We start from the raw sequence: 24924 nt of genomic DNA on the forward strand, positions 1-24924 counted from the left end.
CTACTTTATTAGTTTTTAACTTACGTATCAAACATTGTGCAGGAGATCCAATTAGATCTTCATAATGATGCTTTTAAAAAAAAATCTCATGAATGAAAGCCTATATGTGTAAAAATCAGCTTTTTGTTCAGCTGTGCTTTGCTTATCAGACAAAGAAGAAGTTAGAAAGGTTTTGTTTATCGAAGTCTGTAGTATAGTTTCAAATCAGATTTTTCAAATCTATTTTTCAGGAAAGACTAAATGTTTTGGGGAAATTAAATAAGAAAAAATAGACTGCTTTAAGAGATTATAGTTCCTAAATACATATCCATGATCATGAATATGCATGAATCTCTGTGTGCTATGTGAATTTGCTGTTCCTAACACTAAATATTTGTAAAGAAACAGTAAACCAAGTACACTGAATGAATACCTCTGATCATCCTGTAAAAGTATGAAGATAATGACTGATAGACTTTTTTATTTTTCTGGCTGGTTACTTTTAACCCATTGAAAGGTTTTATACGTTGTACATATCAGTCAGAATACTTTACACACCCTTTCCTGCTTTTTCCAATCAAAACTAGATTGTTGCACATTTTTGTTGCTTATGGCGCCTCACTGTTCCCCATTTGTGACCCCACTTAAATTAACTAGTGGCACAAACCCAATTTTTTTGCCATTCTTTCTGTCGCATTTTGCTGTCCATTTAATTAGAATTAAATGTCTCTGGTTTGTGCTGGCTTTGAAAAGTCATCTTTTCTTCGTGTTTCTTTATTTGTTCATCCTACATAGCGTTCATGCCCTGAACTATGTTTTCTTTCCATACTAAACTCTTGCTTTCTTTGAAAGGTAAAAAATAAATTGAAAAATGAGTATCTGAGCACTCATGTAAAGAGTTAGTTGAGCACCGATTTCTCTAAGAGATTCCTAAGTAAATTTTAAGGGCAGGTAATTTATTGGACGTGTATCTCCTCCTGTTTTACTCCAGCAGTACATTAACAAATGATCTAACTGTGTGTCTTTACCTGTCTCCTCTAATCATTTTCAGGATTCAAAAATTTCTTCCATGGAGCGTGGCCTCCGGGATTTGGAAGAGGAGATTCAGATGTTGAAGTCAAATGGAGCCCTGAGCACGGAGGAACGTGAGGAGGAAATGAAGCAAATGGAGGTGTACCGCAGCCATTCCAAATTCATGAAAAATAAGGTATTGAGAAAACTGGCAGCAGCCCTGTGTTAAACTGAGCTGAGCGAACAGAGGAGAGAAATGTTCTTGCTTTAGTTAGGAGGAAAGGTCTGGGTTCCCAGTCAAATACTGTGAAACAGAATTGTTTTAGTACTTGTCATGAAGTTACTTTAGTAACTTAAATATATTTCAGAAAATTTTAAATTCCAGTTTGAAAATATTATGATGGTGTTTCAGTAAGATCGGTGGCCCAAGTTCTCTTTTTATTGTCACACCTGATTTTCTTTTCTTTCTTTTCTTCTGTGTTTAGTTTTAGAATTACTAATCCATTATTGGTTCAGGTTTTATTTGGTCTAAAGTCTTTCCAAAGGTAGTTTGTTGAAAAAAGGATATTTCTTTTTGCAGCTGTTGTTGTATAACTGTTTGGCCTTGTCATCATGTAAAAGCTGAGAAGAGTGTGAACTGTCACAATAATGACTTTACAATGCACGCTCCTTCCAGTAATGGAGTCAGCATGAGAGTAGAGTCTGCAGCAATGGTGGCGCTGACATGAATTTCTGTTGTTTGGAATACAGGACAAATAGAGCAGTGAGAGATGTTGGTCCTCAGGTGCAAAGACCTAGCTATTGAACTGTCTGTAGGCAAAAGTCAATCAAAATTCTTTGTTTCTCAGTCTTTTAGCAGGTCCTAACATTCTTAAGTGAAGGTTCAGGCTCTCTTGTGCAGTGAATTTAAGAATATTGTGAACAGTCCTGGCTATCTTAGTTAGCTTATATGTACTTCCTGCAAGCAGTATATAAATCCTGGAAGAGAGGTTGAAAATTACTGGGTACTGAACAGCTGTAACCCACTTTGCATTTGTCTTACTTGAAATTATTGGTCTAGAAAAGAATGCTGGGTGAAGTGTCTGAGAAAGCAGCATTACTTGCCCTGAAATAGATACATGTACTAAGTTTGTGTTCCTCCTTCTTGCCTCAAATCAGTTCACTGAAACACCTTGAGATAACTACATCTGTTCTTACTTTTTCTCTTTATCCCATGGGGTTTGTTTCTAGGAACTGAAGGGTACCCATTTCAAATTAGGAATGGGGAAGGAGATCAGAATACCTGTTCTTTCCATCTTTTCTTATTTCTTTCCTTCTTTCATTGTTAGTAACTCTTCAATTTCCCCTTGTCCTCTCCCTCTGTGGATCTATAGATCTGTTCAGCTACTTATCTCTGGACTTCTTCTGTTTCCTGATCTTCTCACCTGTTTTCCTGCACAAAATTCGCTCCTTTTTCATATCTGTTGGTTAATGACTCATGGCCATCTCCAATCCTGCCACCTTGTTCTATAATTGCACAGCATTTGTTTTCTCAGCGTTGTATTGTATAAATAATTTGTGGCTGTAGCTTGACAATTAACATTATTTCTCTTATGCTGAAATGCTCTTATTCCTGTCATAATTTCCTTATAAACTGCAGTTCCAAAACTGTTGGGATAAGTGCCACATACTTGACATATGTAAACATAATCATAACTATGTATTTTCTGTTTCATAATCAAATTCTTGTCTGGCAGCCTATATGAAGTTACACAGACATTAAACTTTTGAGAAGACTTAATGAAGAATGGAAAAGAAGATGAGTGACCAGTGTTGATCCTTCTGTTCAGTTCTTTGTCACTTTCACTTATTTGGACTGAAGCAGGCTGACTAGAAGCTGGCAAATAATAAATATTTAAAAGCATAACAATGTCGTGACAGGTAGAGCAACTGAAGGAAGAGCTAAATGCCAAAGAGGCTCAAGGGGAGGACCTGAAAAAAAGAGTGGCTGGTCTCCAGACCGAGGTCTCTGCAGTAAGATCTCTCTTTTGTGTGCAGTGGCCATTCACTGAGGCTTGCTAGCTCTTCTGGCTTTCTTCTCTTACCTTCTTCATGACTTGATATAACAAGTAGAACTAACAGCCTGCTCAGCCTTGTAGCTGCCTTTTTGTTGACATGGTTTTGGTGTCCATAAATAACATCGCTCTCCAGCTGAACATCTGTATTTGTTTTGTTGCTGTTTTTTAATGGTATGAGCTGTTTGAGCAATAACCTACTCTTCTCTACTGAAGCAGATTTTCAAAAGCATTCAGCACCCATTTTAGGGACAGAAGACTTTCAAAGAGATATGGATTTCCTGGTTAATAAAAAACTAATTTGAAAACTTGTGTTGAAGCCTCTTAACATTGTTTCACAAAAAATAACAAAATCTGGATGCTGAATGCTTTTGAAACTGCTTGATTTTAGCAGCATGAATTTAGGTTATTCCTTTGCTGTGAAGTCACTGTTTCACTCAAAAGTGTGAACATGGTTTCTCATCAATGAGAGAGATGTGAGCCCTTGTTGCTGTCTTTACTTCTCTTGCAAGTGTGGATGGTGTGTGCTGCGTTCTTACTAAAGAACTTTGGCACATTTGCAGTGTGGGCTTGCAGCTCTGAAATGGGAGACAAGAATCTTGTCTAGAGACAAGAATCCCAGGGCACTACTTGGGAATCTTCATGTGATGAAATGTGGTAAGCATCTCTTCAGAGATGAACCCAAAAAGAATATGTCATTTTGAGGAAGTTTTATTCTGATTCAGGCTACCTACTGATTGAAAAAGTTTGTGTCATCTGAGATTTTTTTCACGAGGCTTTTTTGTTTAGATACTCTAGAGAAGATAACCAGCAGTAAATAATTCAGCTCTTCCCAGCAGTTGTCCTGTGCCTGGCACTATTGTGCAACTGGTGGCTGACAGCAGAAATAGTGCTACTGACATCAATACCTTTGTAGTGAATTGAAATAGGCAGCAGAATCATCCTCTGTACATATTTGCTTTTAGTAAAATATGAAAAAAACAACCTAGCAGGTTTGAATTAAGTGAACAACAATTGAGTAGTTGCATAAATTCTTACATACCTTTTCACTGTTCCATTTAATGAGTTTGAGAGGTTTTTTGAAATGCATATCCTCCTTCTTCCCCATTCCCTCATGTACACTGTTTCACAATGGAACACAGGAATCCTTGATTACATATTTTGATACTATTTTAATACTCTTTGGTAAAGAGTTTTCTTCATTTAATTGCCCATTATTGAGACAGTGTTGTCAATATAAAGCTGCATTTACCCAAGCTTTTTTTTCTCGGTTATTTCTACAAGTATGTGCATTTATTCTAATAAAAAACCTTAAAAAATACAAATTATACTATTATTTCATTCATGTGCCTTGTTTCCAAACACGAACAGTGACTTGGACAATGTTTTTTATCTTGTGATGTCCTTTAATTTCTGTTTTGAAGCACTGGACAATATACTTTTGGGGCTATTTTGTGAGACAGGAAGCAAACCAGAAAGCTTGTTACAAACTTGGAGTTAAAACTACATTTAGATTTCCCTGTCATCTTTTATTAATTTCTTTTTCCTCAGACTTAATAAAAATTGTCCTGAGTGATGATTGCACTTAAATTAAGATTTCAGCTAATATCATTGCTTTCTTTTTCCTTTTTTTACTGTTTGTTTTTTTAAATAATAATCCAATATACATTTGTTAAAATAAATTTGCATTTCTATACTGATTTAATTCACTAAATTAAATTTAGGAAATTGCTCTCACCAAAATGCAATTCCACAAACAGTTTTCATGGTTTTTTGATTAATATTTTCATCTGCTTCTAGAACATTCCAGAAACTAAAGTGTGTTTCATAGAATAAAATGCTGGTTTTGTAAATAGTGGGAAAAGTAAGGGTGAGTTTCCATCCTCTCTAAGCATGAGAGCATGGATTGATAGGTGAGGTGCTGGAGGGTAACTTGCTGTCATTTCAAAGCAAACATTGTGCTGCTGAGAGACCTGTAGGTGCTCTGATATTACTGGCTAGGAGTACTTTGTCTTTACTCTTGTTTCATCTTCATTAAAACCTTACCCTTGTTATGTATCTGGCTTTGGTCTGTCCTCTGGAAGATGAATAATAATAGACTGCTCCTATTCAAAAGAACCTCCCTTGAAAAATTGATGACGTTGTTCCCTTCTCTTCTTCTTTGTATCCTTTGCTCATGACACAAACTTTTGCCAGCCTTTCACTCAAGATAACTGAAGGCTTCATAGTTCTGTGGGATAATTTAAGAGTACCATACTGTTTGTTGATAGTTACATGTGTTTATAATAATTTTTGTAAGGAAGGTTGTAAATTGTTTCTCCCTTTGCCCATCCTTTGTGTGTTTTTCAGATTGGCCAGGTGAAACAGGAGCTGTCACGCAAGGACACTGAGCTGCTGGCCCTGCAGACCAAGCTGGAGACCCTCACCAACCAGTTCTCTGACAGCAAGCAGCACATCGAAGTTCTCAAAGAGTCTCTTACAGCTAAAGAGCAAAGAGCTGCCATCCTGCAGACAGAGGTGAAGTGGGCAATTCTGTCCTTGCTGACTGTGTGCAGTGAAAAAGAGTTAAAAAAAAAAACCACATTATTTCTTCTGTTCTTAGGTTTAGAATCCCACAGCCTTCCAGTACTGCTTGTTCTGAGCACTTTTGTATGTTTGATTCTCTAGGCCAGGGGATTGATCTAAAGACAAATATGTGTGCGTAAGTGCTTGGCTGAATTAGGAGTCGCAGTGTCTGAGCTGGGGGGAATTTATTTGCAGTGACCTTGTAGCTAGAGGAGAGAAGAAAAAGGAAGATGACTCCAATAGCAAACACTCTGTAGAGGCTTCACCATTACTGTCAGCATGTCCAGGAGCTCTTCCTTGTAAGCCTAAAATATGGATTTTCATGGTTTATGATGCATATTCCAGGGTAAAGGAGAAGTATTTTCTAAATTGTTTTTCGATGACAAGTGCTTAATAAATCCCCATATTATGTAAGACCCAGGTGTATATCTGAACATCAAACAGATAATAAATGCAACATAAATGTGTTGCTTCTGGACATTCTTGAAGAGCAAGCATGTAATGTTGTGTGCAGACAGCATTTCAGTCCCTGGCTTGGAAAACTGTAATGTTAGTGAAAGTCCAAAAGATGGCAGTGATGCATCGAAAACTTTGTTACAGCTGGAAGAGTCAAAGTCAAAGGAGCTGTGAGAAAGGCATGCAGGAATTTTGTGGGTGATGCCGGTAGAAAGTTCCTTATTACAAGAGTATAAGAGAATTATCTGAAATTTTTACCCTAATTTAGCTTTCCTTTAGCCAAAACTGGTAAATCTGTGGGTGCTCATGGCTTTGTGGATATGCTGGAATGAAGTTACATGGTAAATATCTTTTGATATTCCAGCATGGCTTTTCTGGTTATTCTCAGATTTATGTACAAGTTGAGATTGCATTAGTGGGTGTACTTGGGAAAGTGATCCAGTTTACAGTCATAAAACCCTGTTAAATTTGTTCATTCCTTTTTGCTAGTTCAGGAATGTACCCTAGATTAGTACATGTCTATTTAAAAGAACTATTTAAATTTCAAAATACCATTTAAAGTAGGTATTAGGTAAATAAACATTTTCAAAGGTAAAATGCAGACTTAGATCCATTGCAGTGATTGAAAATAATATAGATATGTTAAATGTAGTGACAAACCTACAAAACTAGAAACACATCTCACTTTTAAGTAATAAATTTCTAGCCATGACAGATGAAGTTCTTTAACAAATTTATTTTATTAACAAGCTAAAAGACTTTACTAGAGGGTCATAATTTCATCTGTAATGGGAGGTAAACAAATTTATTCAATTAAAATGTCCAGAATTGAATGAGTATTTAAAACCAGGATGACTTGGTGATATACCATTTTTAGATACTCTTGATACTCTGTTATTCAGAACATCTTGATTTTATTTTACCTAAAGTCCAAAGTACTTTAATACAGAAATTTATTCTGCTCTCTAATAATATTACTAAATAATCGTTGAGAATATTTGTTCTTCATTGGCTGCTCCAAATGAAGTTCTCATGTAGCACCACAAAACCAAACTGGATTCTTCCTTCCAAGAAGACATTGATACTTTTTGAAAGATGATCTCATCTTTTTGACCCTTGTTGGAGTTCTTGTCAGAAAGCTCAACAATTAAATTACACAGTTACCTTTTTTTTCTGTGTTCACAGGTAATCCTCTTAAGTATAGGATTGAAACATGCTGAAAGCATACAGTGTTGAGCTGTTTGTCCTTGCATCCTGTGATGATTTGGCTTTTTTAAAGGAAAGGATATCTTTCCCATACAGGGGTTTTCTTTGGGAATGAGGTAGGAATGTGAGATCCTGCTTGGACTCACTTCTTGACAGCACTGGTCAGTGTTAAAACACAATTAACTTCTCTCAAGACACTTAGAGTTGTGAGGAGGAAGAGAGCTGCAGTTTCTGACACACGTTGTCAGACATCTTCATAGGGAATCAGTTCTTTAAAGTAATATTTAAATAAACATTGTTTAAATAAAAGAGAATGTCTCCATAAGCCTGTACATCTTATTTAATCTGCTGTTAAAGAACCTCTCACAGGTGGGGAAAAGTGTTGCTATAATGTCTCAAAAATGGATGTGCCACCTGCCATACTAGAACTATAAACAGCAGTGAGCTGTTTGTGGGGTGTTTATCTTGAGGGCTATTGGGTGGAGAGGATATTGTGGTTAGCTTTTCAATTGGTGTAGAAACCTTTAAAAATAGCTCTAAAATTGTACAGTCACTTTGTAAACAAGGCAAAAAATAAGTCAGTGTTTATGTTGGAATTAAGGCTTTATCCATATAAAGTTTTCACCCAGTGAGCCCTTCAGCTTAGGTCAGTGCCAGAAGTTACCTGTCTTCAGTGGGAAGTTGCTTTAACCAGCAACAGTGTTCTCTTTTAATTTTGTATACTGCCCAAGCTGGCATGGTTCTGTAATTGGTCTGTTCCTATGGTAAATTCAGATTAGTATTCAGTAGAAAAATTAATCTAATAATGTGCAAGTTTTTATTTGGTTTGAGTGTCTCATTAGAACATTAATTTTTCTGAGGATCTTTCTTTATTGGGGCGCATACTGGCATTTCAAAACTGTAGTAGATTCTGCCAAATCAGAGACAGTGAGTGGATTACATTTAGTGAGGAATGTCCAGATGGGAGCTGGGTGTTTCTCACAGCACCAGCTACCTGAATATCCAGTGCTGACACCTGCTAACATAGAGGTGAGCTCACAGAACTGAGTTCGCTGTGTTCAGGTGTTTCATGTCTAGAGCTTATGGAAGAACAGCTGAACTAACTTCTGACCCGAGCAGGCCTTGGGAGCAGCTCATGTGTCCTGCACTGAGTTTGTAACCCTGGCAGGAGCCAAACACACTCTGCACAGAGCTAGGCATGTGCACCTCTGCTCCATGGCATCACTGTGTAATCTAAGTTGGACAACTGGGAGCTAAATGTTCATGAAGAATTCACTCTCATCTATGGACCATCCTGAATATTGCTGCAATTGGTATAAGGAGGAGGAGAGTCAACTCTGATCTAGTTAAAAAGAAAGATCAATGTGAAAAATAGAGAATTAAGTCTTGCCAACTACCACTGCCTTTAAATCAGGCAATAAACATAGCTTTAAAGTCTTAATTACAGACTATGCTATCAGTAGAAACTAACTCCTAACTCCTTTTTGTGGATTTATGTATGTTTGCCAGTTAGTAATGGAATGTCACAAAAGTGATCCTTTTAAAAAACGTATTCATACTTGGAGACTTCACCTCACAATAGCTACAGTAGGTAAAAAGCAACTCTTACCTCACATACCAGTTTTAATTTCATGTCTCTGTGCATTTCTCAGTGATCTTTGAATTCTGAATGCTGACAGAATTACTTCAACATCTGCTTTGAAAAGTTGGCTGGCTTCTGTTAGAAATCTTTGCAGGCTCTGAACACACATTTCAGGGTTGGTATTCCATCTGTTCCTTCTGCTGCCTCTTCTGTAGTCATACCTACAGAGAATTAAACTTTAGAATTTTGCTGTTACAGAGCAATTGGGGCTTGGATATAGCATAGGGGAGGTTTTACCCTCTGATACCACTGAGTGAAGCATGGTTTGGTTCACTGATCTAAATTATGATGCAGCCATGATTTGAACACATGTCAGGTAGATGTGAAGAATCACTCAGGAGAAGAGTAGTATGCTGTTTTTTTCTGGGCATCACTGACATCTTCTTCAACCCAAGTGGGAACCACCAGGGTTGGAATAACCTGCTTGCTACTGTACAGTGGAGATGATGGTAAAATTCAGAAGTAAACTCTTGTTTTCAATCTCAGTCCTATTAACACAAGCTCCTTAAACTCAGGAGCACAGTGAGAAACACAGCGAGGTCTTAAGCTCACTGTGGACTTCTGAGAATTTAATTGATTTCCCTGTAGTTTGGGAATATTCTTAAAGCTGAGACTGTCGTTACATAATTCAAGATTCTAAAACAGGCTTAAGACGAGATTTATATTAAATATTATATCATTTGTTGTGCTTATTCTGGTAGTAATTGGAGCTACTAATGGACTAATTGTCCTTAGAAATTTGCACTTCTACGTGTTTAATGTATGTCTAGACACTCTGAGAACAGAGACACAGAATGTTATTTACAGCTACTGGAAAACTCTGTAAAGACAAAGCAGTGGTTCCCAACACATTTTTTTATATATCACTCTTAACAGTGAAGAAATGTAAGTCTTGTGTGTGGTACCCACCTGAAGAGAGGTGCCTGTGGCCCCTCTACCTAGAAGTGCACTTGTTTTGCCAAAGCTTCGTGGGCTGCAGGGGTGCTGCAGGCAGGGCAAGCAAGCGAGCCCCATGTGACACTAAGGACTGGCCTGAGCTCCACTGAGAGGTTTTTACCTGCCGTGCATAGTTGAAGACAGAGCAGTCCATTGTGGGGAAAGCAGTTAGGTTAACACAGGGTTAAGAGAAAACCATCCAAGACACAAATTTCAGGAGAAGGAGCATCAACACCTCTGTAGTGTTTGCCTGATCATTTCCATGTACTGAGAAAATCCTAAGGTGACTCCGTTGAAGTTGGCATCACCTGACTCCCACAGACCTCAATTCTTGTCACTGTGGGAGGATGCCATGCATAAACTGAACTGACATGAATAAACAAGTGCTGTGTTCTGCCAGGAATAGTGCTAAGGTGATGATTGTGTGTCCTGCCAGCCTTTGAAAATACTTTTGGAAGTGTTTTCTATGGTTTCCTAGGCAAAGACCTCACACAAATAAAACCAGGAATGCAATTTACCCCAAACCATAAGCTAATATATAGTTCAAAGAGAATAATCAATCAGAAAATGGAAAGCATTCTGTGGATAAATTTCTATTTGCAGATGTTCTCTTTTCACTTAACACTGTGCTGTAGGAGTCTGGACTGCCTCAAATATTTTGCAACACAACTGTTGAGAGTATGTGGATTTTCTTGTGAGGGAGATTTTCAATTTCCCTTCAAGAATTAATAAAAGTGACTCTTAGTTTTAATATCAAAGATTCCCAGGGAAGAACATACCTAATCAATCTATATAACTGTTATGTTTTAAAAAAGAAGACAGTGTGATCCACCTGCTGAACCTTTCACCGCAAATACTGCTCATCCTATAAATCATATTTGGGTAAGACCTGGTACTCCAATATCCCTGCAGATCACACTCCTTGCCCCACTTGCTGGGTGAGAGGTCAGGAATGTGGTTGTAATAATGTATGTGTAAGTGAGAAGGCTTCAGACACAAAGGTGGCAGAGGGATTGCAGTGCTGATGGGGAGAGCAGGGCAGCTCTTTTCCTGCTGCCGAGTGCTTACTGCTCTGTGTGAAAGAAGTCAGACAAAACACCAAAGGGTTCTGTGAGTGGAACGCTGGAAATGCAGTGCCCCAGAGACAAGACTTCCATTAGTAACTCAAAATAAAATAGAATAACATGTTAAAACTAAATGTTGCTCAGAATACTACTATCAGAGTAAATTCCTAAATTCTTACCCCAGCTTGGGTTGTCCAGCAGTTGTCATCCTTTCACTTCATGTTTCTGCTAGTCTGTGCTGTGCAGAAGGACCAAGAGATTTAATTGATCAGCCTGTTTACTCTGTGTGACTGATGTCCTGTAATGGATTCAGCTAACAGGAACCAAATCTGATACTGTCAAATAAGATTAGCAGCCAAGCTGGCAGATTTGAGCTCTGTCTGAATGCTGAGTGGATAGGGGTCAGTGGGTTTCCTTTGGTATTGTGAGCAGGTTGGTGGTGTTGGATTTCGTATTCCACAATAGTCTTTGAGATTAGTCTGTGCTCTGTGATGACCTTACTCTTCTCATCAAATTTATATTCAGGTAACTCTGATTCCTTCTCCCATTTCCTTTGTCTTGTGAGCTCTGTTTCACATATGGAAGAAAAATGCAGAAGGAAAAGGAAAAGATGCTCAATATGCTGTTTGGAAATTTGAGGTCACCACAGAGTTCCCAGAGCATGTTTCTAAATTCACTCAGGCCACGGGAGCTCTTAAGAAAGTCTGTGTGTCCAAATTGCACCCACCATATCCTGTACTGTGTCATTTTTACCTTTCCTATAATGCCGTATGCCTTGGAAAACACGTTATATTTAAACTATTACTTTGCTTTTTAAGCCACAATATTCTTATCCATCCTAAGATAACCTCTTTCCAGTTGTGATCTGCAGAGGCTGCAGAGAGTTTTCCTTTCATTACCTTCAGGCTTAGATACTACTCTGATTAAAACCTAAAATATAAAGCGAGTGTCTGGAACGATCAGTGTTTGTTCTCTGATTATTAGTAATGTTTCAAATAAAGGGGTCTGTTTCCCTGCATGTGAGGCAACTTCTCCACAACACACTGTGTTGGCTTCTACTTTGAGGAAAAAAAATTCAGTATTGATTGTGATACAAGCCTGAGTTACGTGTTTGAGGTTTTCCAAGAAGGAGCATTATTTTCATATAGTTGGGAATAACACAGTTGATTATTTTTACTATTTAGTCTCTTGTCACTTACAATAACTGTTTTATCCCGATCTTATGTTTGTTGAATGTTTAAAGAAAGGGATGTTGGATTTCTGAATCTATTTGTAATATTTCCCCTGTGGAAGTGTAGTTTAACTTCCCTGAGGTTTCTCTCCTTCAGTTCTAAACAAAGCTTGCTCTGCATTTGTGAATTCAGGTAGATGCGCTACGGTTACGTCTGGAAGAGAAGGAGACCATGTTGAACAAGAAGACAAAGCAGATCCAGGAGATGGCAGAGGAGAAGGGGACTCAAGCAGGTGAGATCCACGACCTCAAGGACATGCTGGAGGTGAAGGAACGCAAAGTTAATGTTCTTCAGAAGAAGGTAAGATTGGAGAACTCTGAGTCAGATAAACACTTCTGATACATCTCTACTTCCAAGGCTGTCAAAAAGTTTGAACTAGAATGTACATTCTGGAGATTAACATTCGAGTCCATTGATGTAGTGGGAATATGGTGAAGGATGAATTTCAATTTGAATTTTTGCCAAAATAAAATAATTCAAAATAGAGGTTGTTGCCTTTCAGTGATTGCATGTGCTGCTTCTGCTTCCATTTTAATATTACCAGTGGCTGAGGCATTTTTATAGGAGCACATCATCTGAAAATTCAGTCATTTCCCACCCAGCACCTTACCAAAGCCATGCTGATTTGAATCACAGGGCATTGACTGATCATGACATATGTGACTGAATGAATGAGGGGTTGTATCAGTAGAAGCAATTTGGATGATTTCTCTTTAACCTACTTGGAAAGTTTGTGAAGAACTTTGCATAACTTTTGTTAGAAATGCTGTATTATCGTACTTAGTATTTCTTGGAAGTGCTAGAGTAGGATAATCAGACTATCCTTCATGTCTTTTTGGGTAAGAAAATGTAGACTTATCAGTGAACTGGGGGAGGTCTGGGTAAAAAAAAAACCTGTAGGCCACGTCAGACAAATTGGAGAAGCTTCCCAAAGGGCATTGAATCCTAAGGTAACGGATGTCATTATGAATGATTGTTGGCAAATTGCACACACAATGTATCCCCGTTTTCCTCTACACAGGGTAAAAAGAAAAAATGTGCGTACTGCAGGAAATTTTAATTTGAGGAATTTTTTTTTCTCTGTATCTTTAGAGAAGCTGTTCTTGGAGCTCTTATTCGCTGTATTAGGCTGAGGATATGTGTCTTTTTGTTCTATTTTTCCCCTAGACCTTTAAACAATATTACCACCTTCTTGTGATATTAATAGTACAGAATATTGATTAATTTCTGACGCCTGGCCAGTGCCTTTTCTTCTTGATTACAACTGTAAATCATGAGGGTTTAGGTCATGTACAGCTCTGTTACAGCAGACGCCATGTGGGAATGGAAGCTCAGGCGTGGACTTCAGCCATAAATAAGCCATTAATAATTCCAGAGCAGAAGCCCTAATTCCCAGTCTTCACGGTCTCATTTTTTTGATGGTTCATCTTTTTAGAAACACAGATTCCTGATTTTTGTGCTATGTTTCTTTTTGTTTTATAAAATTGGTCATGCACCTTCCAGATACAGATTGAGATCCCAGCTGAATGTTTAACCAAGAGGTGGGAAGTATGACATTTGTGTAAATGTTAAATGTCACTGAGGTTGTTTTATTTCCCTTCACTCTTACTCTGCTTTTTCACACGTTTTCTTGCTCTACTTGACTCTTGAGAATGATCTTTTATTAGATAATTTATAGACATCTCTAAAGGTTCTTTTTTGTAATACTTGTTTTTTTGAGACTGCTGTAATCAATATTGAGACAGCTTCATCTTGTGTCTTCGTGCATCTGACCTGTTTTTTCAGAACTGTTCCCTGCTGCTTTCAAGTAAATTTATTTTGTTTTATTTATTATTAACTTTATTTCAACTAAAAGTCCTTGGTCTCTTCAGGTTGGAAAGAAAGGACCCAGGCTTTTAGGCATGAAAGCTTTGAGGTCCTGTTTGCCTGGATGGCTTCACTGAGGATAACACTGCTACAATAAACTGCAATTTGTGGTGTTCTCTAAACCTGTCTCTGAGCTTCTTCAACAAGAACAAAACAAAAAAAAAAGCCCCACCAAACAAAGCACTATAAAATGCTTTGGGCTGAGTGGGACTTTAAAGCTTATCCAGTTCCAGTACCCCCTGCCATGGGCAGGGACACCTTCCATTAGGCCAGGGTGCTCCAATCCCCATCCAGCCAGGCACTGAATGCTTCCAGGGATGGAGCATCCACAGCTTCTCTGGGCAGCCTGTTCTGTATAAAAAACATATAATCTATCTGTAGAAAAATATTTATTTACTGCTGCTAACTAGAATCACATGCAGAGATTTGAATTTGCTTTAGCCTTGAAGTTGCTAGAGGCATTTTCTTTAACATGAACAGTTAAATTGTGAGAGTTGTAAATTCGAAGATTTTTCCTGTTTCTATAACTAGCTAACCTAGAATATTCTTGTGGAGAATTCAGGTGACAATTCTTTTATCTGAGGTTTGTAGTACAATACGGAATTATTTTTTATTTTTCGTATAGCCTGGGGTAAATAACTGGAAGTTCAGCCTTTAAAGTTCAAGTATTGATGTCTAATTCACATTTTTAATTACTTGTCCAGACCTGGAATTGAGGACTAGATATGGGATTTTCTATAGATAGGGCTTTACATCTTGTTCTCTTTAACATTTTTCCCACAGAAAAGCAGAGCTTGAGAAAGTACTTACGGAAGGACTTGTCTGATTTTTTAAATATGGATTATTGTGGAAGTTATGAGAACTTAAATAACATCTGTTTCAGGTGCTAGGGAAAAATTATGAAGTCTCATTTTTATCTGTATATATATGGCTGTCCTTTTATGACTGCACAGATACCTATTTCTGCCCTCTTTCTGGAAACTCAGAAGCCAGTAGCTCCTCTATATAAAGATTTTATTCTTAATCCTTGTAAACTGTGATTTATTTTTTGTGGTTTTGCATTTCTTGAGTGCATCTTATTAAAGTGCGCATCTTGTTTTCTGCTTTATCCAAGTACTATCTTTCAGACCTTCCAGGACAGTTCAGAATTCTATTACCATTAAAAAATAAAAAAAAATGAAAAAAAGTAAAAATAGCAGTCTTTAATAAGACTGCTTAATAATTTAATAATGCTTTAATAATAAATAATAATAATAATTTAATAATAATTAACAGTGCTTTAATAATCCTTGCATAATAATATTTTTATTCCTCCCTCTGATTACAAACTGGTATGTTCAGACAGGTTATTATTCTAGTTGAAGATATGAAAGTCCAGTTTAAAGTGTCTTCAGAGGTCATATATAGTACAGGTAGTAGTTTGTCTGGGTTTTTCTTTTGCTGGCTTAGTTATCTGATAGTAAATGTTTGTTTTAAGTTTACTGACATGGTTTAAATGGTACTCAGGCATTTTAATTGAATGGAGTGGAAGATCATGAAAGGCATGTGGTACAAAAAGTGTTTTTCTTATATAGTGTTAATTAGTATTTTTGTATGGAAATAATTTGCGTTTGGAAGTAGCAGTTATGAGAAAGTACAGGGTAAAGATGTAGCAGGTTAAAGGAATTTAACCAAATTAAGAATTGGGTTCGTAGGTACTATTCAACCAGTTTTCACCAAATACTCTTCTCTCAACAGGTACTCGGACATTTTTGAAGTTGGATTCTAATCAACTAAATTTTCCACACTAATGTTTTTTAATGCTAGGTACAAATAAAATTTGGAGCAAAAGCTATAGTGATAAAGATCTGAAAATAACAGAATTTATTAAAAATTAATTACTTGCATAACTTGGCCATTTAAGAAGAGTTGCTTACTTCTTTTGAAATTTAGAGATTGACTGTACTAGAATGTAGCCTAGTTGAATGGGTATTTGGACCTCATGGAGTTTTTTTTATTTTCTGTGACTGTTTTAGATGTGTAATCACCTGGTTACATTGACAAGGAATGGTTTGGCATGGTGCCCAAAACTGTGCTATCCTAAACTGCTGCTGTTGAAACAAAAAATCATTTAAAATGTGCCCTTTATTTTAGGGTCTCTGTTTGGATTCATTAACACAGACCATCTCATGGTTTGTTTTATGAACCATTATTTCTGTTGTATTGGTTAAAGCTGGTGAACTATAAAGTATACTTTTTAGTCATCCCGAAATCAAGATGAAGAAAGTAATGAAAGTTTACTGGCTGATTAGAGCTTAGTTAAAAGACACAGAACATGATTATGAACAACAAAGATCTAAAAAATTAACATGACAATTGGCATCATCACTGATACCCAGTAGGCACCAAAATACATTTTCCAGGTTGCTGAGGAAACCACATGCTTCATATTTTAAATCCTGGAGTCTTTCCAGTTCTAAGCTCATACAGTGATGCTGCTTGGTAGTACTTTTATTTTAGACAATAGAAGTAGGGCATATGCTAGAAATTTGGAGACTTTGGCTTTGTGTCTGAAAATTCAATGCAAAAACTTCATTTTATAGAGCTTCAGGATTATTTTTATCTCAGTTCATTGAGAATAGATCTTGCATAAAATCTCATTTTAAGTTGTTAGAACTCAAAGCCAGGGGAGAGCATCTTTGAAAATAAAATAGGGTCCATGCTGGGCAAATTTGAAATCTGAACCTGAAAACATTAACTGGTGCTTCGTTGCTCTTTTTGTTACATCTGTCTATCTGTGCTAGTAGACAAGGATGAAAAGAAACGAGAAAAGAAAAATCAATATTTTGCAATCAAAGCATTTTAGGGAAATGGCATTTGGGATGAAAGATAAGCAATGGTACACTGAAAGAAAAAAAAGAAAAACCAGGGAATCAATCACCTTCTTGCTGTGGGGGTAGGTCATGTTTTGTCTTGGGGAGAAGGGTTAACACTCCCTTCTTAGTGCAATGCAGCTGCAGGCAGATAAAATGCAGGTTTAGTGTTTTAATGTAGCAGTGTTTTTGGCAGCTCCCCATGCTCTGTGTGATAATTGACCTGTGATAAAGGAAGGACAGAGATTCATTTTTTACTTTGGTGGCTGTGCTGACTTGTTTAGCTAGAATTTGGGAAGGTTTCTAATGTACCTGTACTTTTGAATAAGAAGCATCGCATTTCTACACAGGAAATCAATGTCCTCTGCTTTCCAGAAAACTTTGAAATCAGAATAAATATCTTATGCTAAATGATTAGAATTACTGTGTGGCAGGAAAGATGGGCTGCAAACAAAATGTGTAACTCAGTTGTTTAAAATCAGTGGTGCTCACAGGTACTACAACAGCAGTGTTGGTTTAGTATTCCTAACTTTGAAGTGCAGTGTTTGTACTTTAAAAGTTTGTTTTCTTTCTATTCTCTCTTCTCTGAAGCTGGTTTACCTACTCAGACAGCTCCTCTGCCACAACCCTGAGGAGATGAGAGAACTCAGAGAAGAAACTGCATTTTCAAAGATCTAAATCAGTTTATGGTCGTTTCATCCAAGGCGTGACCTTGAACTTGCCTACCAAGTGAATGTATTTATGATTTTGTAAGAATTCATAATATGCAGGCTGAACTTTGAGACATGCCTTGGAGCCTCTCTACGATGGCATTTAGTGCTTAAAAGTCCCACAGTGTCCACACTGCAGGCAATGGGTTGGTCATACTTGCAGGGTGTCTGAGTCTCTATTGTGCAAACTATACTGCGAAGAATAACTCAGCAGCAAAGGGCAAAGACTGGCCCAGCAAAGATGGGCTACACATTCATTTACCAAGTGGGTGTGCATGTACCATCCTGTTTCAGACAGGATGATTTTTTGCCTCTGTAACATTGCTGTGGGCAAGCTTATCCTCTGCTTTTAATGTGCTTGAATCATGGACATTTGAAGAGGAGTACCTGAGTACAGGCTCAGCTCATCAGCCCAGATTCTGCAGGGAGGTAAAGGCAGATGTGCCGCACCTCCTGCTCAGCTAGAGTTGATGAAATAGGTACTTTTCTTCAGGAAATCTGGGGCTTATCCAGCCCAATTGCAAGAGTGTTTATTGTAACAGTCTCTGTCAGAGCTGTACTTCTGCTCTTTTTGCTCCTGGTCTCAAGTAATGCCTCTCAACTAGTTCTAAACCTAATTCTAAGATTTAAAATGCCACAAAAAAGACCAAACATCCCTACAGGCTTGTGTCAGCTTCTTTGTTAAATCTGACAGACATGACCTCAAAGATATGTCCTGGAGGGCCATGGGTTACTTGTGTCTCTGTGTCCCTGAAGGAATATCAGACCTCTTCTGCTGCTGCTTTTTCTTTCATTCAGACCTTTCTGTTACAGGCTTGCTGACGACCGCTGAATAAAACAAAATTGAAATTTCTGCCTTTTAGAGATTTCTAGAAGCTATTTTGACCTCTTGGTTATCCTTTGTGTCCAAGATGTTGCAGTAGCTTCTCTTTCCACCAGTATACTTTTAGAATCACTTTACCATCTGGGGTGGGATTTTTAGATAATAGTGTTATCTTCAGTTAGAGGAATAATAGGAAAAAAAAGGAAGGCTTTTAATCCCTCATCTCTCTCAAAATACTAATTGTGGTAGCAATGAAAGTGCCAAAGAAGACTGAAGAAGCTTCATTATGCGAGTTCAAATTCAGCATAGGTATCATGTGAGAATTTTTTCATTTGTTTCTGTCATCCAGGTAGATCAGTTGTTTAATTTCCACATGGAAAATTAGGACACAACACAGAATTAATTTCATTTTACAGTGAGCCATGATCACTTTGAAAATAAGATTCTTAACCTTCCATTTCGACTTTCCAGTTCTCTGACAATCTATCAAGACCTTTCAGAGTAATTGCAGCCCAGCTCAGGTGACATGGTGTGTTTTGTTTGTTTCTTTTTCTTTTTCTTCCATGACTGTACAACTAATAAGATGATATTAGGACAGGAGAATAGCACAGTTTCTTCATATCACCTTTAAGCTCCTTGCTAGTTCAATTTTAAAGGTGGCTTAATACCATACAAAGGTTGTTACAGCAGCTTCAGGAACATCCCAAAGATTTGGTATCTTTGATTCTTTTGAGCCATTTAATAACAGGCATTTTCTGATTGGAATATTGATCCTAAAAGGTCACAAGCTTAGCCTGAGACAGTATTTTCCACAGCAGATAGTCCATAGTTTGCAGGTGCTGATAGAGGTGACAGTGAGTTCTCCAGGGACTTACCCAAGGAATATACAATTTATGCTATTATAGTAATTTTCAGTGCACAGTTACAACTGCTACTGCAGCATCTATGTCAGACAAACCTACTGGATTTAGAATAATGTTTTATGCCTGCCTGTGTTATAATTTAGAATTTTTGAGTGGAAAATGTGCTTCTTTATTTTTATATTATTTTTCTTTTGAGCATTTTGTGGTGCCACAATAAAAATAAAAACATCTGGATTATACATAGGATATGTACCGATATTCCCAGGTGTATGCTAATATTCTGTTAAAAAATCAAATGTTGCTCTGTGTGAAAGATAGCAAGGCAGTTTCTTATTTTGAGAACTAAAGTAAGGAATACTCTGTCTGTTTATATAGATGTTATTAAAGAATCTCTCCTGTTGATTTTAGTAACTGAAGTGCTTGACTTTTTTTTTTTCTGAAGTAGCCCTTGTAGATAAGTAGGCTCACACGAAGACAGAAAGCAGACCCATGATGTTACTGATATTGATTCTGTAGTTCAGCTGTTGCAGCCCGGGTGAGGAAGGGTTTTAGGTTGATATACCCTGCTCTAACAGTGTCACACCAAATTGATACCAACAGCTCAGTTACAAGAAAGCTCCACTGCAGTTTTTGGTATGATCTGAAAGCACAACTGAGCAAATCTGTCATATATGGAAGGAGCTTTTCTAGTATCCCTCAAAGAGGAGAAGTCACTTTAATATTATGTCCTTCTTGGGCCTTGAGATAACCTCTTGATTGGCAGATGGGACATTACTCATAGGTAGGGGGACTGACAAATTCTGGTTTCTTGTAGGGATCTGGGAAGACAGCCAACTCTGGGGCCCCTTGCCTTCATTATGAATTAAATGTGTAGTTTTTCTGGCAAGATAAAGCTAATAAGCTTTGCTGGTGTATTCACTGTCGTGCAAGACAAACACAAACTTCCCCATGATTGAAGAGGCAGGAAAAGCAAGGGCGTGTGCCATTTTTGAGGTCACTTACATCAGTCTTCCTCACATGGCTTCTCTTTGCTCTCTGGCTTGTGAGGCATCACAATTTCCAGCACTTTGCTCACCAGGCGTTTTCTGCCCCTGGGGGTTTGTCTGAGTTTTGTCTGGAGCAGACATTACTGATTGTGTTAGTCCACTTAGGGATCTTTGCTAGAACAGGGAAGGAGTAATTTTTCAGTTTAAATCAATAGCTTCCTGGATTCAGGAGTGAATTTTGAACCCACTATACTAAACAGTCTTTGAAGCTGGGTCTCTGCACAAATTTATGCAGTCTTTAGGACTGTCGTAAGGCACAAGTGTATTAACAGCTTTCAAAGCTGTGATTACATGCAAAGAGTAAGAAAACTGGCCAGCATGGAGTAGTGTCAGCAGAGAAACTAATGTCCCTTTGTCTCAGGATAGCATACATTTGATACTTAGGATACACCTCTGCATGGTGAAGAGATTCTAGCAAGTGATGGTACTCATTTAATGCATTAGTTTCTTAGGTTTTTTGGGGTTTTATGAGTATGGATCAGTAACAAATGTGAGAGTTTGATATTTAATTACCTATCATTGTGTTCTGAACTAATTCTGTAAGAGCAGTGATAGCTAAATACTGAAAAATATACACACACACTCAACACACACTCATATTTAGCATTTACAGTATGACTTCCTAATCCCTTGCTATTCATCACTCCATATCCTTTCCAGGAGAATGAAACAGGGCAATTGCAGCTGACTGGCCGTGTTTTACACTGGGATTAGAAGCATCCCTCCTTTCCAGAGCTTTTCCCTCAGGACTGGTACAGTTTTACCCTACAGGGTGTCTTTGACCATAATAAATCAGTGATTTGGGCAAAGTAATTCAGTGTCTGAATCTAATTTATTTTAAAATCTTGGTTCAAGTTGTACAATCTTCTGCTTGACTGAGCCTAAAAGATAATGTAAATGGAGTAGAGTTTCCTGTGAGGATTTCCTTTATAATCTGCATTAAATTCCATGTTCCCATCCTATCCATTGGTCTGCCTCAATGGTTGGTCTTTTCTGCTGCCTGATTTCCATTCATGGCTATCTCAGTGCTCTGAGGACTTCATCCTTTCCTCTCTTTGTGTCTTTTCTTGGCCTTTTTTCCTGCTATGAGAGTGTGATATGTAGCACTGTAATGTGTCTCTCTAACAGGGGAGGTATCAGTATTACTGTAGTCTTACTCTGTGTAGAACCAAAACCAAAATCTCAAGCAAGTCAGAAAAATGTCATCAGTATTGCTGAGTAACAAATTGCCATAGAGCAAGGATTGTTTGTTTCACAGTAATTATCAATTAAATATGGCATGTGGTTTATCCAAGTAAACAAGTTTGTTAGTGTAGAATCCTTTTCACTTTACACTTCTAAAATGTTACTTTAAGCGATAACCTTGTGAACCTTGAGATGTTCTAAAAGCAATGTCGAAAGGTGTTAGTTTTATTCTGCTTCTTACAATACAGAATATCAGATCTAACTTAACAGTTACTAAGTTGAATTTTCCCCCTTGTTTTATCAGCCTTGCACAATAAAGTACTTTTGATTTTTGTTTTTTTTGAACATTTGGGTGGGATCCATCAATATGAAATTATTCCTATTTGTAGTATCTGTGTTTTCTCTGTAATGAATTTTCCTAAGTCAATTCCATGCACTTTTTGTCAAAGGCTGTTCAGAGACTTGGAACAGGAGTGAGTAAAACCCAGAATAGTTGGGTTTTTAATCTTTTTGTATTTGGTAGGTCATAGGAGTAAAACTTTGGAAAACGCAGCCTTAGAGATTGCTTCATAATGTCAGGACACAGCTGAAAGGAGAATTAGCATGATGTTATTCTGCGTGATTAGGCCAGGATTTCAACAAAATGGATGTTATTTGTGATTAGATTGGGAAATTAATTACCAGATGATTTCAATTATGGTTCTCAGTGTAATGACATTTTAATATATATTAAATAAATGAGTACTATCTAAACTTCATTGAAGAGGAGCGGCAGAGTTTAAACTATTTTGTTTTGGTATTCATGATAGCAGTGTTTTGTTTTGAATTACTTGTGAGAATGAAAGTATCTGGTTTAAATTGGAACCAACAAATTGTCTTGATGAACAACCAAGGTTCAAATCTTCGTGGTGTATCATGGCTGCAGTCTCTTCCATGATGCATATGAACTAAGGGGGTCACCCAGAGAAGCTCTGAGATAAACAAATGATAGAGAATTTTTAATAGATTATGTAATTAACCACATCTAACCAACCAACCAACTGGCTCACATATTGCCAAATCAAATCTCTTATGACCAGTTTTTATACTTTGGTTATTTGATTGCATTTTACATAAAGTATTGTCCTTTCATATGAATATCTGTGTGCTTTGAGACACAGCCAGTACCAGTGGGCTAGAAAGAGTGCCTTCCTTTCAGGTCAAACCCCCTGCCTTGTACTGACCAGTGTCCATGGTAGGATTTGGATTTATGCACTCTGCTTTCAACTGTGTCAGGCTGTTGATATTATTGAACCTCCTCAGAATGAAGCAATTCCACAAGTAAATTTAACTGGTTTACAGCTCTCTGAGGATGTGAGTCAATGCTACACATTATTATACATATTACACATTATTCTAATGTGTAAAATTTTCTAGGAAGGGCTTTGGAACTGAGATGATGCTTAAGGACAACATATACCTTGGCTCCCCTGAAAATGTGAATTTCAGGACATTTAGCAACTCAAAAATCAGTTTTAACTGCTGGGGTCCTAGGTTTTATTTTTTGCTCCCTATTTGAATTGTGCTGGAGTATCTTTAGAAGCTTGTAAGGAAAATTCTTCTCAGTATGAGCTTGCAGCAAAAGCAAACTTTAGTGACAGGATTGTGTTAGGTTTGAAGGAAATTTAAGCTGTTTACTAGCAGAAGAGAAGGATTGCAAACATGATAGTAATATTCTGATAATATGATTTGAAAGATCTGCTTAAATACTGCTTGTTATAGGAAATGAGACACTACAGAAGAAACCTTTACTAATTAGAAGATAGAATTAAAATTCACTTTATGGTGATTGTTGTTCTTAGTTCTACTAAGTTCTTAGTTCTGCTTTGCAGTGATCTGTCAGCAAACTGGTGCTACCAGAGCATGGCTGGGTATGCAAAAGAAAGGAGGACAGAGGAAAACAAAGGGATAGAAATGGATGTCCTTAGATATTTTTATGTAAACATAGATTGACTATTTTTCTGGCTGGTATATACTTACCAAGGACCCTTGTATGAAAAGGCAATGGAAAGAATATAGCCTGTTGGATTAGTGTCAATTCTTTGTTGTTCCTTTACTAGAGGTACAAAAAAATTAACTGTATAAGTTAAGTCAATTTTTCTTGAATCAGCACTTTTTCCTGCACACCATTCTTTTTTCAAGTCAATCTGATTGGAACCTTAGGTCAAGAATAATGCATTAATTTCATTAAGTGTTCTGCAGTTCCTAGATTTTTTTTTCTCTGCCTGCAAGTTGCTTCGTTTTGAGGCAGTAGGGATGTGTCTGTTTGTGAACCATCTATTTATTTGACAGTAGAAATCACAGAACTAAATTCTTTGTCCTTTCTAAGGTGCATAGCAACAAAGTACTTTTTTTGTAAAGCTAAACTTTATATAGCTTAATGCTAATTCAAAGGGCTTTTTGCAGATTGGAGATCACAAGAGTAGTAATGACAGAAAGATTTATCACCTGGAAAAGCAAGAAACTTTGTTGTGTTGTGTTTTGTTTTATTTTGTTTTGTTTTTGTTTGTTTGTTTTGGGGTTGTTATTTTTTGTTTGTTTGTTTGTTTTTAATTAGGAGCCGTTTTGAATTTTAATTGAACCCTGCGTAGCAGTTTATATGTATGATTGTGTAAGATGTACCAGAATACTGGAGTTTAGCCATTTAAAATTCAGTTTTAGTCCTGTCCTCCTCTATGCTGTCCTCACCCTTTCTAGCTTGGTTCTATTTCTTATGGTAACTGTATGTTCCTCTGTTAGCCCATCTAAGACTCCCTGTATCAGTTTGAGGTGTTAAAAAACCCCACCATTTTAAAGTCAGCAGCATCACTATATTTTCCAAGTGCACAATATTGTAGTGTGATGCCTGAAAGGCAGTAGTGTTCCAGGTAAGCATTGAAGTAGAGGAGCAGTAAAAAGAAAACTTTATTGGGAAGCAAAATAAAAATTACTCCAGTGTTCCCAGGGATGGCTTTTAGTATGATGGTTCAAGAACAAGAATCTCTGAATATAACTTGACAACAATGTGACCATATTAATATCACTTGGTTGGATCTAAAAGGGAAAAAAAAACCCCAAAAACATTCTGAGTGTAGCTGAACTTTGGAAGAAACTCTGATTTGCATTTGCCAAAATCTTATGGAAAAAAAGGAAAATTGTTTGATCTGTCCTGAACTTTAAAACAACTTAAGAATTTCACCCTTGCAAAAAGACATGCTTTGCCTAAAGCATCATATTGTTGCTAGTCTTGGGAATTTAACCTTTAAAATTAATAGGAACATTACTTTCAGTGTAATGATTCAGTACAGTACTATGAGTGATATTCACTCATGTGACCGGTCTTACTGCTTACACTCACAGACTCTGTTATTGCTAAATTAAATACACATTTTGGCAATTCATTCATTTCTGCAGGA

The 24924-nt window shown here is 37.2% G+C and overlaps 1 protein-coding gene across 3 annotated transcripts in view; it reads left to right on the forward strand.

Moving 5' to 3' along the window:
- ERC1 (ELKS/RAB6-interacting/CAST family member 1) overlaps nt 1–24924 on the forward strand; it is a 257407-nt gene that overhangs the window by 59490 nt on the left and 172993 nt on the right. For 2 of the 3 annotated variants that reach the window (XM_062490996.1, XM_062490997.1), the window contains exons 4-6: nt 1031–1186; nt 5394–5561; nt 12278–12445. In XM_062490996.1, the coding sequence (XP_062346980.1) occupies nt 1031–1186; nt 5394–5561; nt 12278–12445 (492 nt within the window). Of the gene's footprint in view, nt 1–1030; nt 1187–2910; nt 2995–5393; nt 5562–12277; nt 12446–24924 lie in introns of all 3 variants that reach the window. The other variant, XM_062490995.1, reaches the window with a different exon arrangement.

This window comes from Cinclus cinclus, chromosome 4 (genome assembly GCF_963662255.1).
Source record: "Cinclus cinclus chromosome 4, bCinCin1.1, whole genome shotgun sequence".
In the NCBI taxonomy this organism is placed as follows: Eukaryota; Metazoa; Chordata; class Aves; order Passeriformes; family Cinclidae; genus Cinclus; species Cinclus cinclus.